Raw genomic sequence first — 17,632 nt, 5'->3', positions numbered from 1 at the left:
AATACAGAGGTGGTTGCTTATAGCCAACCATTGGACTGGCTCATTATTCCTTGAAAATTGGTGCCAAATTTAAGTTGGTTGTCTAGTACAAGCATGAATAATTAAGTCCAACTTGAGATAGCATATGGGTTTAGTATAGAATGGAAATTCATAAAACATTTTCTTTTAAAAAATTATATATCATTTTCTTATACTGGTCTGGAAAAAGATGTCATTCTGTTTTGTACAAAGTGAGTAGCAGTATTCACATAGCAGGGCCAAGCAACTGAACCTGATTTATGAGGCATGATGAAATACTGTGTGTTAGATGTTGTCAAGGATCATTTCACTGCTACAAAACAAAGCAGAAAATACACAACAGGATGGACTCCTGGTCCTTTGAGGCCAAGGAATTTATCCAAATTTGGTGGAGGGAATGGTTGATTTGTCTGTTGAGCACATACATGTAGGACTATTTCAGCTACCAATAGAAAACCTTAGAAGGGGTTTTGTATATCATTAAATATAGCACATAAGCTTGATTCAGGATTGATTCCAGCCTTCTAGAACCAGATCCTTTAGGGCCAGGGAGGGAATTGTTTTTTTTTTTTAATCACTATGCAGGGCACATTTATCTTTCACATGAACGACCACTCTTCCAGTTACCCAACTGAAGTACAACATAGTGAATGAAAAATGGGGACATGATGGCTCCAAGGTATGGTGGAGAAGGTTTATTGTCTAAAGAACTGCCAGAGGAATATGGAAGAGTCCAGACTGAACATTGCCAGCAGACTAAACAGGACTATGAGAGGAGAGAGGAAGAGAAGAGAAGAGAGAGGAGGAGGCCAAGAGAGGATTTCCTCTCTTGGACCCAAGAAAGTCTGTGGGAAGCAAGAGGATTCATAGCTGAAATGGTTAGGCTTTATAGGAAAAGAGAAACTGGGGACAAGAAAGTGAAAGCTCAGGGCTTGGGGAGGTTTAGAGTAGTGGGCAGGGTTTGCCAGCCAGGGCAACTTTGTAACTGGTGCTTGTAAAGTTGAGAGATTCTGGGATAATCCAGTGGCCAGTATCCACTTTGATATGTTAAATAGACAGCTCAGTTAGCCATTTGTTCAAGGTTTCTTTGAGACCTAACGCATAAGACAGGTTCCAGGGACAAAAATAGGCTCTAGTTGCTCACTGGGTATTCCCTATCATGGTTCTTTTGTCGTCTTCCCAAGTGGGTCCTTAGTAAACAATGCGCTAAGACAAACTTGACTCTCCTGGATAAAAGGAGCAGCATTTCCTGGGTTTGGACTATGGACTTGTACCCTACAGGTGGTATTCTGACTAGATTCTGTGAAGGGTTAGAAGACAAAATACTGAAATGAAAATGGGAGCCACATAACTCCATTTGAAACTACCAATTAAGATCCTGAAGATATAATCAGAGTGACAGGTGTTGGAGACGTGAGATACAGAAGACCTGCACGAGAAGGGAACATTTTTTTTTTTTTTGGAGTAGTGCACTTGCTTGCCTTTATTTCTTGGCCTTGCCCTAAGGAGCCACAATTTTCACAGCTTCACATTTGGGTTTCTTCATCCCCAAGGAATTGCATGAGCTTGATGGGCTTAAGCTATTGTCTAAGTTTCCTTCTTTAAAGAGATCTCCCAGATCAAAGAGGGGAGACGTTGTAAGGTTAAGGTCCACCATGATGACCTCTTAAAGAAGACCCTCTAGATACTTGATGACACCCTAAAGGCTGTTATCATGAGCTATAATAAAGACAGTCTCTTGTGAGAGTCTAAAGGACTCTATTGTCTTATCTGATTTGTGATCCTTACTGATGTTGTAGAAGGGATGTTTAGGCACCATCGGTGGTGGTGGAACATCATAGGAGCACCTTCAGATCTTTACCTGTGCCCCTCAATGCTTGGCAGCAGTTTCTATTTAGGCCAGTCAGACCCCCATACTCATTGAGTGCTAGGGCTTCTCTATTGGCAGCTGTTCAGAGGATCAGATTGCTTTTTTTTTTTTTTCTGCACTGAGGTGAAACAGATGTCAAATTCATAGTCAGCTTTTCCCAATGCTTGCCCACACAGTTGGTACTGAAGCTGTTCTCTAGGTCCTAGGCACAATCACCATCCTGGAACAGTATCAGATTGTAGGCTACAGTGGCAGCAGGCTAGAGCTACAGCACCAGGTTTTTGTTTTTTGATTACATTCCTCCTTCATATATAAATATCTCTTGTCAAGGGAGCAATAGAAAGGAAAATACCATGCTGTCTCCCAAATGCAAACATGTTTTCCCTGGAAAATATAGATGGGGCATACTTGAAAAAGGAAAATGGGTGTTCTGTTAGTAAATAAACACCTTTGTAGACAAGAAATGATAGGTGGCAGGCATCAGCCTTCCTTGAGAAGGTAGAAGGGTTCAGATGAGATCACTTTGATAGAATGTCCCAGAACTTATCAAATAAGCATTTGTGGGAACAGGACAAAAAACTGACTCTTGAAACCCAATCACCATAGCTGACTCAGACACACATAATACATCATTTTGAGGAAATACTCCACCAAAAACTGTCTTGGCCAGGCATAGTGGCATACTTAATAATTCTGACTTCTAGGGTAGTGTGGGATACTTTATGAGACCCAGTCTCAGAAAAACTGGGACTGGAGATATTTAGGATCTATTATGAAGTGCTTGTTTTATATGCATAAAGCCTTGGGCTCAAGTCCTAGCACAATAACCCTGTTACCACAGCTTTCCTATTTTTAAAATTATTTTTATTTTTTTACAGTCTAGTCATTACCTACTTCCCAGTCCACCCTCCCACAGTTCCTCATCCCCTTCCTCCTCTTCCCTGTCTTCAAGAGGATGCCCCCCACCAGGCCTCCCCTAAATATTTTCTTAATGTTAGTACAATTAAAAGTTTGGGGGTCAAGGATGTATTTTAAAGTTTCGTCCCTATCAGTTTTATACTGGACCAAAGTCATTTTCTTCCTTTCATATATTGGAGAGTATACAACATTTTATTGTGTGAAAATATATCTAATATAAAATTGAGCATTTTTAAGCATGTTGAGATGTAGATTCAGTGGCACTAGGTAAATTTTCCATTGTTGTACAGCCATCACCAGTGTCCATGTGTTGACAGCATTCCATCCTGTCATACTGAAACTTTGGCCCCATTAAGTGCTAACTATCCATTTCTCCTTCCATTTTCCAGCCCCTTGGGACCACCATTCTGTTTCTGTCTCTATAGTTTTGGGTACTTAGGTACCTCATATAAATGGAGTTATATATTTTTTAATCTAGTGTATGTCATACAGCATAATGTCAAAATTCATCCTTATTGTAACATAAGACAAAGCATCCTTTTTGGCCCCATGAGGATAGTGAGATGGAACCTCAGATCTTATGCATGCCCTGAAGGTACCCTAACACTGAGCTACATCTCAAAGGGCTGGATAATATTCCTTTGTACATGTATACATTTTACTTATGTATTTAACAATGGCCATGTGGGTTGTTCCTAGAAAGCATAATTATTTAATAGTAAGGCCCAAATTAGTTTCTGTTTCTCAGCCCACCAACCAGGGACCCAGACTCCTACCAAACTTAAGGATATGGTTGAGATTCTACCAGCTGGCTTCAGGGGAGTAATACCATCTACAGTGTTGTATTTTTGCGATTTGAGTTGTCTTTTCTTCTACCACTATTAGCAGTCCGGGTCGTTCTAATTTGATCTTGGTGTTCATTCTTCCTCCTTTTCCTCCATGGTCTGTATTATATCTAAGTTGACTCCATTGGTACCCTCCAAGCTCACCTCCAAGCTTTACATATTTCCTGCTTCTGTTCACTCCACATGTAGGATGCCTTTCCTCGACTCCTACCCTCAGACAGCTACCTGTCTACATGCTCTTCACCTGGGTGCTCCTGGGTCTTTTACATGAGACTTGTCAAAACCTCATTTTTTTCCAGATGTCTCGTGCTATATGTGCAGTCTTGAGACAATTATAAATTATGTCTGTTATGATATTGGGATGAAATTGTCTAGACTTGTTGGGTGCATTGGCAAATATCTTTATCTCAAACTCTTGAGAGGCAGAGGCAGGTGGTGGATTTCTGTGAGTGTGAGGCCAGGCTTGTCTATACAGCAAGTTCCAGGCCAGTCAGGGCTACACAGTGAGATCCTGTCTCAGAAAATATTGTCTTGAGTTTTGAAGTGAGTTATTATTAGATGGACTACTTCCTGTTTTTGCTAGGAGTGGTTCCTTGAACCCAGGGCCTCATACATGAAGACAAGTGCTTTCCCACAGAATTATATCCCCAGCCCAAATTTTTATTTGTTAATTCATTAATTAATTTATTCAGACACCCCCCCCCCCCCGTGTGTCTCTCTGTGTCTGTGTGTGTGACACATCTGTGGAACTCTGGAGAGCTTTCAAGAGTCAATTCTCCCCTTCCCATGAATGAATGTTGGTTCTCTCTTTTTACCATGTGGGGTCTGGAGAGCAAAATCTGTTCATCAGGCTTACCAGCAAGCACCTTATCTGCTGAACTATCTTGTTGCTCCCAACTCCTTTTGTTGCTGTTGTTGTTCTTTGTTAGTTGGTTTTTGTTTGCTTGTTTGTTTGTTTGGGAGCACGGGCTGATAAGTTACTGCCTAAGCCTCCTGAGTAGTTGAGACTCAGGCTTGTACCTTCATGATAAGCTAGGAGTAAAATTTTAATTTTTATGTGCAATACTGACCTACAGTGACTAAATTGCCTTTTTTAGCATAAAACTTCAGTTCTCCTAGGGACTTGGTAGAGATTTTTTAAAAAAATATGTAGCTGTGTTTATTTGTATGTGAAACAGGGTCTCACTTTGTAGCTCAGGATGGCCTAAAACTTATAGCAATCTCTTGTCTTAGTCTCTTGAGTGCTGTTATAAAAGGTGTGTACCACCACAGAATATGAGACAAAGGCATCCTGAGTTTGAGACCAACCTGGGATATATGGTGAGACCTTGTCTCAAAACAAACAAGTCAGCTAACAGATTGCATATTGAGCAATATTTGATTGCCACTGGGGTTCTTTGCTGCTTGTTTATTTGCAGGGGTTTTGGGGAAGCAGGGGTATAATACGCAAAGTAGAAAATATATTTGTCTTTGTGGACCTAAGAGTCAATGGTGCTTTGTGGCATTATCTAAATGTGTGGTTGTGTTCTGATAAATTTTTATTAAAAACTAAGGACACTAAAGACCCCTGGCTGGATTTTGTTTGGCCAACAACTATTTGTTAGCCTACCAGTTATGCAGAAGTTAAGTGTATGTATGGATTTGTGATTAATTGCTGGCCTAACAAGGGTTTAGTCTCTATTAAGTGGTATAAGTAATAGATCAGATAAATTGGCTAAGGAAGGGTTCAGTGATCACTGTTTTGTTTTTAAGGTAGGAGATGTAGAAGATAATATCAAGCTTTGTGTATGTGTGCCTTTTTTCCAATGCTGAGGATGGAACATTTCCTTATATGTTTACACAGCCTGTTCTTTATGGGTACCTGAGCACAGCTCTTCCAGTTTTCTGGTACAGCAGATAGCAGTCTTTAGTAACTGCTTCCATATAAGAATAAAAAAATGACAAACTACTAAAATTAAAATAATTCCTTACAAAGTTTTGAATTTCTGTAAGTAGAACAGCTCTTTCTAATACCTTTCCAGGCATTGTTATCTTCAATTCTTCAGTTAGAAAAACAGAGTACTAACTTTTAATATGCTTCTACATCATCTGTTAATTCTCTAATCTTCATTTCCTTATCCTAGCAATTCCATAGCCCCATGCATTCTCCTTCTAATACTATTTATTCTTAAATCATATATAATTTCCTACATTTAAAAAAATTCCAATTTTTTATTAGGTATTTTCTTCATTTATATTTCAAATGCTATCCCGAAAGTCCCTATACCCTCCCCCTACCCTACTTTTTCTATCCATACCTTTTCTTCCTGAGACTACTCTAACTCTCTATCCTTGGTGTCTCCAAGTTCACCCTTGCTAATCAATGCATCAGTCATTAAACCAGATGTGTATATGGTTCCTCATGATTCCAAAATCAAGGCCAAGTCTGGCAACGAACCATTTCCAAAAAGGACCATATAGGCTTTTATGGCTCCTGTGGTTATATTGTCTAGACCCTAAAGGCCAAGTGGACATCTATTCCTCATCTTCTACAGCCTCCATTCCTCATTCCTGAAAACGGCATCTGTTTCAATTACTATGGCATTATTAGCTCTGAGTAATGGGGGAAAGTAGATTCCCAGAAAGAAAGATTGAAAGTAGAGTAGTAAAGACAGTAGATCAACCTCGGGGCAACAGCAACCATCAATGTGGAGATCATGGGATCAACTGCCTGGCAATGCTCCAGGGGCAGGAACTGTGTTACACCTTCCCTTATGCAGCCATGCCGGACCCAGTACTAGAGAATTTATTAGAAAGCTGGATGTTGTGGTGGCAGTGCAGACCTGAAATCCCAGCTACTCCGGAAGCTGACTCAGGAGGATCATAGGTTCAAGGCTACCACCTGGGCTATATAATGAGACCGTTCTCAGTGAATGAATGACTGATGAATGAATAGTCCTGGGGACATAGCTCAGTAGGGCTGGGTTCATTTTCCCATATTAGAAGGAAGAAAGGAAGAAAAGCAAAGAAGATCATTAGGAATACTAGTATCAGACTGCTTAATGTGCATGAGATTTCTCTTGGGATCAAGGTAATGCTCTGAAATTTGATGGTGACTATGGAATGCTGAATGAACTGAAAGTTGTACAGATGTATGACTTTTATGAGTGGTTATGTGAAATTTGAATTATATCACAAGTGCTACTAAAACAAGGTGCAGGATTAATGTATGAAAATAATTACCAAACAGTAAAAATGATCCAGAATTATTGTTTGGATGTAGGAATTCCAGAATATGAATCTGGTTTTGGTTATATGAATTTCTGAGTCTTTCCATTCATTTTTCAGTGAACTTGTGTGGGGACTGACAGGGATGAGGGATGCTATATAAGCGGCATTGTATTAGTGTAACCCTGGTCATTCAGTGGGAATAAACTCAGCTTGTTTGCCCCAAACTTTCTGGATCATTTTACTGCTGGGTTATCCTAAAGCTGTGACCTGCTTTAAGCCTGCACATACTAAATTCCAATCTGCATTAGAGGATCTTGCTATGGCTCAGGAATGTTCACAGAACCCCCTTCTCTGTTACAGATTGAAGAAGGAAGCAAAGCTGCAGCAGTGGACAAGCTACTTGCTGGAGATGAGATAGTGGCCATTAATGATGTGAGTCTCTCAGGGTTCAGACAAGAAGCAATTTGCCTGGTGAAAGGCTCCCACAAGACCCTGAAGCTTGTGGTCAAAAGGTAAGATGTGTGTCGCTTCTTTATTAACCAAGACAAACAGAGAGACATAGAATGAAGCCTATGTGGCTTGTTTATATGTTAGAGATTTTTATATGTGTGTGAGCTTAAAATTACACTTTTTCCTCGTTAGTTTCTGAAGACTGTTCTAAGATTCCCCTTTTGAATATCAGAACCTGCACATGTTTAAGACCTTTCTAGAAAATGCCATTGTGTTTGTTTATAATCTAGGCCACATCCTCTTACATGCTTTAAATAATCTCTAAACTTTTAAGTTGCCATGACAAAAGTACTTGACAGTAACAACCTCAAGGAGAAAAGATTACTTTTGGGCTCATGATTTCAAGAGATTTCTGCCCATCACAGTAGAGAAGGACTGGGTTTAATAGTGGTAGAAGTATTTTGCAGACTCCTTGTCTTAGTCACGGTTTCTATTCCTGGACAAAACATCATGACCAAGAAGCAAGTTGGGGAGGAAAGGGTTTATTCAGCTTACACTTCCATGCTGCTGTTCATCACCAAGGGAAGTCAGGACTGGAACTCAAGCAGGTCAGGAAGCAGGAGCTGATGCAGAGGCCATGGAGGGATGTTCTTTACTGTCTTGCTTCCCCTGGCTTGCTCAGCCTGCTCTCTTATAGAACCAAGACTACCAGCCCAGAGATGGCACCACCCACAAGGGGACACACTAATTGAGAAAATGCCTTGCAGCTGGATCTCGTGGAGGCATTTCCTCAACTGAAGCTCCTTTCTCTGTGATAACTCCAGCTGTGTCAAGTTGACACAAAACTAGCCAGTACACTCCTTCTTCGCAGTTTTGCTGACCAAGAAGCAGAAGAGATGAACTGGAACTAGAGTTGAGCTCAAACTGTCAAGGGCTTGCCCTCAGTAACCTTCTTCCAGTAGCCAGACCCCACCTCCCTAAGGCTCTACTGTCTTCAAAACACAAGCTGTTGGGGGCAGTCTGCTCCCAATAAGGGAATATATTGTTGCCTATTGTTCATAGAAGGTGAAGGGCAGGTAGTTTTGATTACTTTTGTTTGTTTGTTCATTTGTTTTTTAAGAAAAAGTTTCTTTGTGTAGCCCTGACTGTCCTGGAACTCACTCTGTAGACCAGGCTAGTGTCGAACTCACAGAAGTCCCCAATGCCTCTGCTCCCCAGGTGTGGGGACTAAAGACGGGTGCCATCACTGCCCCCACCCCCCAGCCTGTTTAACTCTTAAGCATGAAAGACAAGAGTGGGTGTGTCACAAATGCAAGTAACAGATACTAGGTTCATAGTATTGTGCCTCAGTTTGGGGGACAAACTGCATGTTCCTATAAAGATTGGGGGTTGGCACTTAGATGGTGCTAAGAAAATGAAATTAGGGACTTAATACTTTTTTTTTTTTTTTTCCGAGATAGGGTTTCTCTGTATAGCCTTGGCTGTTCTGGAACTCACTCTGTAGACCAGGCTGGCCTCGAACTCAGAAATCCACCTGCCTCTGCCTCCCAAGTGCTGGGATCAAAGGCGTGCGCAACCACGCCCGGCGGGACTTGATACTTTTATGTACAGGATAAAAACAGTACCCCTTGGTACCATGAGAAAACTTTTATTTTATTGTTTTCAGAGATTTCAGGCATGTGCCTCTGAGACTTGTTGCATGTCTGTTTTTATAGAATCAGTGGAGTTGTTGATTTAATTAAAAAGTTAAATTGATATTGATGCATCCAGTATATGTGAAGCAGAAGCAGGTGGATCACTGTGAGTTTGAACATATAAAAGGCTTTGAACTTATAAATATGTATACATGTGCTTGTCTCAAAAGTTAAGTAAACATTTACTTCAGATTTTATCACACACTGAAAAACATACTTCTACAGAGCAACAGTTCTCCCTTTCCCTCCCCGCAACCCCCCTTGTTTTTTAGCTACAAGCAGAATCCAGGGTAGAGGCTCAGAGACGAGTAAGGAGGGGCTGGGGAGGTAGTTCAGTGGGTAAAACACACAGGTGTGAGGACTGGCGTTCAAATCCCCAGCACTTGAAAAGCAGAGACAGGAGCCTTGGAGCAAGCGGCCTATTAGATTAGCCAAATCAGTGAACTCTGTGTTCAACCAGAGGAACATTTCTCTCCCTCAGGATATAAAGTAAATAGGGATCTAGTAAGATACAAGATAACAAATTACAAGATAAAAAATTTAATTTTTACATACTATGTGTGCAGTCCAATGCATGGGAGCCCTTGTACAAGGCAATAAATAAATAAATAAATAAGGAAAGAAAAGTGTTATCAACCCTTATTTCTAAGTGGGATATGCTTATGTCATGAGATGCAATTAGTCTTTTGAATGCCTTTTGTTTATGTTTTGGCAGTGCTAGAGATCAGACCCAGGTACTGTTATGTGCTAAGCAGGTGCTCTACCATTGAACTACAGCACTTCCAGTCCTAAACACCCCTTTAATCAGACCTTGTAGCTCAGAAGATATCATTTCAGAAGGTGGAATATGAGGTATCATTAGTGTATAATTCCTTGGTTACCTCATGACCCCTCAGAAGGAAGTTGTCTTATTTAGGAATGCTATTGCTATGTTGATACACCATGACCGAAGCAACTTGAGGAGGACAGGGTTTATTTGCCTTAAACTTCCATATTACTGTTCATCATTGAAGGAAGTCAGACCAAGACAGGAGCCAATGCAGAGGCCATGGAGGAATGCAGCTTACTAGCTTGCTCTTTCTTCCTATAAGAAAGCTCAGCCTGCTTTTTAAATAGAAGCCAGGACCACCAGCCCAGGAGTGGCACCACCCAAAATGGGTTGGGCTCTCCCCTGTAAGTCACTAATTAAGAAAATGCCTTATAGCTGGGTCTTAGGCATTTTTACAGTTGAGGTCCCCTCATTACAGATAACTCTAGTTTGTGGCAGGTTGACATAAAACTATCCAGTACAGAAGTCCTTTGTTGTCATGAGATGCAATTAGTCTTAGTCAAGTGATGGTCATGGGAGGATGCTAATCCTAGAGGTAAGACTAGGAGTGACACATTGCCTCTGGGAATTGTTACTGCCTCTTAAACCTCATTCTTTGGTTGTGAGGGGCTAGAACTCCCACTCTTTGACTAACTTGACTTTTGAATAGGGAAGATACAAATTTCAAATCCCTTCAACTGGGCATATGAATTCTTAGCATAGGATTTTGTTTTCTTTTGAAACAGAGTCTCACTGTATAGTCTTGGCTAGCCTTGAACTTGTAGACCCTCAAAAAGATCACCTACCTCTACCTTTAACATGCTGGAATTGAAGGTACCACCACACCAAATGTAGCAGTGGAAAATTTTTTTCCATCAGAAGGTAGTATGTACAGAAACATGGAACAGGTTTCATAAGTTCACTTCTTTTTAGTGTCAAATCTGGTGTTATAAGAGTGTGTGTGTGTGTCCATGGGTTTAGTGGGAGAAAAATAGTTTTATTGTTTACTTTGCATTTCTATAATTATAAGGTAAAGTGGGCATTGCTACATATATTTCTTTTTCTTTTTTGTTTGTTTGTTTGTTTGTTTGTTTTTTGAGACAGGGTTTCTCTGTATAGCTCTGGCTGTCCTGGAACTCACTTTGTAGACCAGGTTGGCCTCAAACTCAGAAATTCGCCTGCCTCTGCCTCCCAAGTGCTGGGCTTAAAGGCTGCTACATATATTTCTTAATGTGCTTGATATAATTGTTTTGAGTCTTGAATTATATATCTAAAAAGGATATCAATAGATAAACTAAAGCCTATTTAAAATATGTCAGTGCCACCTAGGAAGCAAAGAGAGGAGACCATAGAGCTTTTACTGGCTGGTATAGCCAAAAAGATGTGTAAACATTTCAGGAAGAAGAATTAAACTTTGCTCCTGAAGGCTTGATGGAAGCCATTATGGAGAACTCCTTTTTTGTATTCTACATGCTGTTTCCTTTAAATACGGAGTATAGACAATTATGTGCTTTAAGTAAATAAAAGTGAATAGTTTAAGTAGGAAGATTTTAAAAACAAAGCAGTTTATTCAAATTTATCTGAAACATTTTAACAATATACTTAGTGTTTTAAATTTTTGTAAATATTTTTGTATGAATTGTAAGTAATAAGGGTAGGTATTATTCAAATTTGACATGGTTCTGTTTAGAGATGTGAAGACATTTCCCAAGCTGGTAAATTAGTTAATATTAGGACTTTTGTGTGTTTCTTAGTGCATGGTGAATAATTATTGTTAATCTTAAAGATAAACATAGTAAAGCCATGCAACACTCCAGAATAACAGGCTTCATTTCAAATAAACCAGTTGTTTTAAAAAATTCAGCATGTATTCATTCACTTTTTTCTCCATGCTCCTGACAACCACTCAATCTGCTTTCTGTACCGTGTATTAGTTAGCATTTACTAGTATTTTGTATTTTATATTGAGTTCCAAGGTGGAACAGTCCTTCTCAGAAAAACTTCAAGACCTGGGGTGGCCCCATAGTAAACATGTGCTCAGCACCTAAGGCCCAGGTTGATTCTGAGCACACAAAGAAGAGTCTAGCTCACAAAAAATCACTCTGAAAGTGACTCATAGCTTGTAGCTGTTAACATTTGAATTGTTGTCCCTGCATAGACTCCGCTCCCCTTAATGACAGCTGCTCCCTGCTTTTATTTCCTGTGTTTCTTTTATCTTAGTTTGTGAGGTAACCAGGGGAACAGCCAACTGGAATGAGATTTCAATAGGGCAGTTTGACAAAGCAGTGGTATCTTGTTTCACAAGGCCCCAGCAATCTTGTCCTCTTTGAGAAGCAGTGTCCTGACTTTAATGCCTGAAGGGACATGGTGATATCTGTATTCCCAGTGAAGATTCTTCCACAGACAAAAGAGAGTGGTTACTTTTCGCAGGGTTAGCTGGGGAAGAAAAAAACTTCAACTATCATCTCCAGAAAGAGCACATGTTCTTCATGATGTCCAGGTGGCATTCGGGGCTCTTGAGCAGTAGGGTGGGGGACTCTATAAGAGCCAGATCTGTGGGGCTGTGACAAGTTGAGTCAGCATGCCTACCTTGTTCTTTGGTTTCCAAGGTGTTTGATGTTTCAGTGTGTCCCTTTGCAGTGCTATGTAGTTTTTAGTATATATTTGTTTGTCTCTATAGAGTTGTCACCTGCTTTGTCCTCCTCAGTGCACAGTTCTGCACCTGGTGATTTCATGGATAAGGGCTGGCATGGATCTGGGCTCTAAGGTTTTCACGGAAGGCTACAGACTTTTTGTTGGGGACCAGTGTTGCGGTAAATCTTCAACCCAAATATGCCCCAACAATGAAAACACGACTCAGTTATTATGAATCCATGCTGTGTGCCTAGATTGGGCAGCTCTACTACTACATTATCTTTCACATCAATGAGACCCCTTAGAACTTGCAGTTTCTCCAGGCCATGTGTTTCTGCTCTGCTTTTCTTCTTCCTCCTCCTCTGCGTCCTCTCCCTCTTCCATTTTCTCCTCCTTCTCTCTCTTCACCTTCTGCTCCACCTTCCCTTTATCTGCCCAATCATCAGCTCTCGTTTATTATACAAATTAAGGATGGGAAGCAGGTTTACAGGAAATCACCTGAGTGCTGACTCTTTCCTTGTTTGCAACCCCTCCCCGAAGAACGGAATTAACATTAAACATAATTAGCCCCAGGGCAACCCACAATTTAGCAGTGTTGGTTTGGCCACTCAGTTGGATTAAAAACAGAAGGAGGCAGAGACACAAGGACTTAGAGAGTTCAGCCTGGTCTAGAATGAGTTTAACGACACTTTGGGTAGTTTTTGAGATGCTGTCTCAAAATAATAACCATAAAGAAAGTCTGGGGGATACAGCTCAGTAATTGGAATACTTAACTAGCATATGTACCAAAACACATCAAAATGTACACATGAACCCTAGGGAAAATTTCTTTTAAATATTATGCCATAAATTATTTTTATAAGGCTGATCTATTTTCAATCTTTTTTTTCTTTACGATGAAGTATAACTGCCTTATTTTAAATCTTACTCTGGTAGTTCCTTGTAATCCTGTCCTAGATTACGTGCCATTTTGTTGGGGACAAGCCAGGGTAGGGTTGATTCATGTTACTTGTGTCTTTGCTGGTAGCCATAAACCGTCTTGTGAATCTAATTATATCTCCTAAGCTTTCACTCAGTAGCAGCTTAACAACAAAGAGGAGGCTTTTCTTTCCTGGAAGCTGCAAGGGTTAGGCAGCCTGCATCAGATGGTTACACATTTTTCAGAAAGCAGACTTCAAAAGCTGGGGAGTAGACTTGCTTGCTGGGAGCAAGTTTCTTGCAGCAAATATCATTCTCTAATGTTGCAGAGTTTCATTGCCATCAACTTCAGACTAGTACTTTATTGTGCTCTCCTCTGCCCTGGCCTCTGCCATGGCTTTGAGAGCGTAGCTGGAGTTCCTCGGTGCTAATTATTAGCACAGACGTTCCTGTGAGTAGCAACTTTCAGTGAGTGGTATGGCAGGAGTGATCGTTTTGAGACAGCAACAGATCCTTTGTCTCCTTCTATTTCCTCTCCTCTCCTCTTTTCTCCTTTCCAGTGAGCCTTTCCTTGGTGGAATTCTCCCAGAATAGGGACTCTTGGGGTGTGGGGTTTCTATGGGTATCAAGTGAAAGCCATACTTTACAGTAGCTTGCTCTTCTTTGCTAATGGCTTAGGGTATTATTTCTATTCTGTGAGCTTTTGGGGGCATGCTACTGTGCTTCTTTACTTGTGGAAGCAGAGATGTTGAACTTTATAGCCTGATTGGTTTGCCCTTCTTTCAGTATTTTCTTTATGAAAGTCAAGAAAAGAAATAAAACCACATAGTTCATAAGAGTTTTATCTTGAATTTGGACATAGATGTAGCTTAAGAAATTTAATCAGATGAGTCTCTGAAACATTTCATTTTCTAGGTCAAAGTTAAGACTTTTGTTTTTCCTTCTTTCTTCATTGTGAAAAATAAAGAACTAGATCTTTATGAAGGTTGTATGCATACTGTAACTAAGACATGCAAATGATGTTTATAAAGTTCAATTTGGCAGAAGTATTGTCTAATGAGTCCTAATGAGTAAAAGAGACAATACTTTGAAACCATTGATGGCTTTTAGTTTTCATTAGTTATACAATTTTTGTTAATTTTTTGGTAATACATTTTCCTTGTATATTATTATCACTATACTTTGCCTTTTGTTTTCCTCTGGTGCTGAGGACTGAACCCAGGGCCTCGCTGATGCTAGGTAAGCATTTTATTATTGAGTTCCATTCCAATCACATTGATGGTTTTTAATATATTAAGAGACACATATTTACTATATCAAAAGAGACATTAAGAGAAACTGTTATTTTTGTTTATTTCAAGTTTCTAAAGGAACTTGGTTTTGTTTGTTTGTTTTTTTTGTTTTGTTTTTTGTTTTTTTGTTTTTTGTTTTTTTTTTTGAGACAGGGTTTCTTTGTGTAGCCCTGGCTGTCCTGGAACTCACTTTGTAGACCAGGCTGGCCTTGAACTCAGAAATCCGCCTGCCTCTGCCTCCCAAGTGCTGGGATTGAAGGTGTGCGCCACCAACACACGGTAGGAACTTGTTTCTTTTTGTTTAGTTTTTGAGACAAAGTTTCACTAGGCCCAGGTTGGCCTCAAACATGAGATCTTTCTACTTCAGGTTTCAAAATCTGGGATTACAGTGTGTGCCATGGCACTCATCTCAGAGGAACTATAAATTGTATAATTAGCTTTATATGTTACAGATTATCTCATTTTGAGATCTAAGGAATTAAGTTGTAAATTGTAGCATTAACAATGCAGCTTATATTTGTGGTTCTATACCATAGATTCATATTCTATACCTATATTCTGCTCTCAATTTATATTCTTTTTAAAATTATTATTAGATATTTTCTTTCTATACATTTCAAATTTCAAATGCTATCCCAAAAGTTCCCTATACCCTCCCCCCGCCCTGCTCCCCTACCCACCCACTCCCGCTTTTTGGCCCTGGCATTCCCCTATACTGGGGCATATAAACTATGCAATATGAAGGGGCCTCTCTTCCTAGTGATGGCCAACTAGGCCATCTTCTGCTACATATGCAGCTACAGACACGAGCTCTGGGGGTACTGGTTAGTTCATATTGTTGTTGACCTATAGGGTTGCAGACCCTTCAGCTCCTTGGGTGCATTCGCTAGCTTCTCCATTGGGGGCCCTGTGTTCCATCCTATAGCTGACTGTGAGCATCCACTTCTGTATTTGCCAGGCACTGGCATAGCCTCATAAGAGACAGCTATACCAGGGTCCCTTCAGCAAAATCTTTATGGCATATGCAATAGTGTCTGGGTTTGGTGGCTGATTATGGGATAGATCCCCGGGTGGGATAGTCTCTGGATGGTCCATCCTTTCGTCTTAGCTTCAAACTTTGTCTCTGTAACTCCTTTCATGGGTATTTTGTTCCCTATTCTAAGGAGGAATGAAGTATCCACCCATTAGTCTTCTCTCTTCTTGATTTTCTTGTGTTTTACATATTTTATGTTCGGTGTTCTATGTTTCTGGGCTAATATCCACTTATCAGTGAGTGCATATCTAATGACTTCTTTTGTGATTGGATTACCTCCCTCACGATGATGCCCTCCAGGTCCATCCATTTGGCTAGGAATTTCATAAATTCATTGTTTTTAATAGCTGAGTAGTACTCCATTGTGTAAATGTACCACATTTTTTTTATCCATTCCTCTGTTGAGGGGCATCTAGGTTCTTTCCAGCTTCTGGCTATTATAAATAAGGCTGCTATGAACATAGTGGAGCATGTACCCTTCTTACCAGTTGGGGCATCTTCTGGATATATGCCCAGGAGAGGTATTGCGGGATCCTCCGGTAGTACTATGTCCAATTTTCTGAGGAACCGCCAGACGGATTTCCAGAGTGGTTGTACAAGCCTGCAATCCCACCAACAATGGAGGAGTGTTCCTCTTTTTCCACATCCTTGCCAGCATCTGCTATCACCTGAATTTTTGATCTTAGCCATTTTGGCTGGTGTGAGGTGGAATCTCAGGGTTGTTTTGATTTGCATTTCCCTGATGATTAAGGATGTTGAACATTTTTTCAGGTGCTTCTCTGCCATTCGGTATTCCTCAGATGAGAATTCTTTGTTCAGCTCTGAGCCCCATTTTTTAATGGGGTTATTTGATTTTCTGGAGTCCACCTTCTTGAGTTCTTTATATATGTTGGATATTAGTCCCCTATCTGATTTAGGATAGGTAAAGATCCTTTCCCAATCTGTTGGTGGCCTTTTTGTCTTATTGACGGTGTCCTTTGCCTTGCAGAAGCTCGGTTTCTGTTAGTAAGATCCTTTCCTTTGCCTTTCCCCATCTGGTAATCTCTGGAGTTAGTTGTTATAGTTGTCTCTGGTTGGATCTTGTTCCTCCTGTGATTCTGTTAGCTTCTATCAGCCGACCTGGGAGTCTCTCTCTCTCCTGAGTCTCAGTGGTCAGGGAACTCTCTGAAGGTAAGCTCTCCTCTTGCAGGGAAGGTGCACAGATATCTGGCATTCAGACCTCCCTCCTGGCTGAAGAAAAAGGCCTGAAACAGGGCCTGTCCCAGAAGATGTGTTGTCTCTGCAGTCTGCATGCTTACGTGCACAGACTGGTCTCCGAGGGACTCAGGATACAAGATGGCTCTCTCAGCTGCTCTGGTGGCCAGAGCCCTCCAGGGCAGACACCTCTCCTCTGCTGAGGAAGGTGCCCGGATGTCTGGAGCCTGAAACGGGGTCTGTCCTAGAAGCTGTGTCGCTTTTACCTGTCCCAGAAGCTGTGTAGCTTCTACAGTCCACTTGTTCATCCTTCGCAGTCTGTGACCTGACCTGTGCAGACTGGTCTCTGAGGGATCCGGGACCCATGATGGCTCCCTGACCTGCTCTGAAAGAGTCCTCCTGGATGGACACCTCTCTTCTGGTGGGGAAGGTGCCCGGATGTCTGGAGCTTGAAATGGGGTCTCTCCTAGAAGCTGTGTCGCTTCTGTAGTCCGCACTGTCACCTCTGCAGACTAGTTTCTCAACTTATATTCTTTTTAAAATGATTACTAGTGATGAGATCTACCTAACATAAGATACTTTACTTTAGGAAGAAAGATTTCCCTATATACAGTTGAATTGTAAAGAGAAGTATGCTCATGAGATTAGGGAGTATTCTCCCTTGATATATGGGAGAAGTGCCAGGACCTGCAGCCCAGCAGGCACCAGGGATTCTGGTAAGTTCTCAATGGTTTTGCCTGGGCAGGAG

General features: G+C 40.8%; 1 protein-coding gene and 1 pseudogene across 3 annotated transcripts in view; one reads left to right on the top strand and one right to left on the bottom strand.

Annotated features, from left to right (window-relative positions):
* Positions 1 to 17,632, top strand: part of Shroom2 (shroom family member 2) — a 161,280-nt gene that overhangs the window by 67,776 nt on the left and 75,872 nt on the right. For all 3 annotated transcript variants that reach the window (NM_001290684.1, NM_172441.3, XM_006528683.4), the window contains exon 2: positions 7,222 to 7,373. In NM_001290684.1, the coding sequence (NP_001277613.1) occupies positions 7,222 to 7,373 (152 nt within the window). The remainder of the gene's footprint in view (positions 1 to 7,221; positions 7,374 to 17,632) is intronic.
* Positions 1,508 to 2,052, bottom strand: Gm18298 (predicted gene, 18298; annotated as a pseudogene).

This window comes from Mus musculus, chromosome X (genome assembly GCF_000001635.26).
Source record: "Mus musculus strain C57BL/6J chromosome X, GRCm38.p6 C57BL/6J".
Classification (NCBI taxonomy): Eukaryota; Metazoa; Chordata; class Mammalia; order Rodentia; family Muridae; genus Mus; species Mus musculus.
The sequence above is the reverse complement of the archived record's forward strand: the minus strand, read 5'-3'. Positions and strand labels throughout refer to the sequence as shown.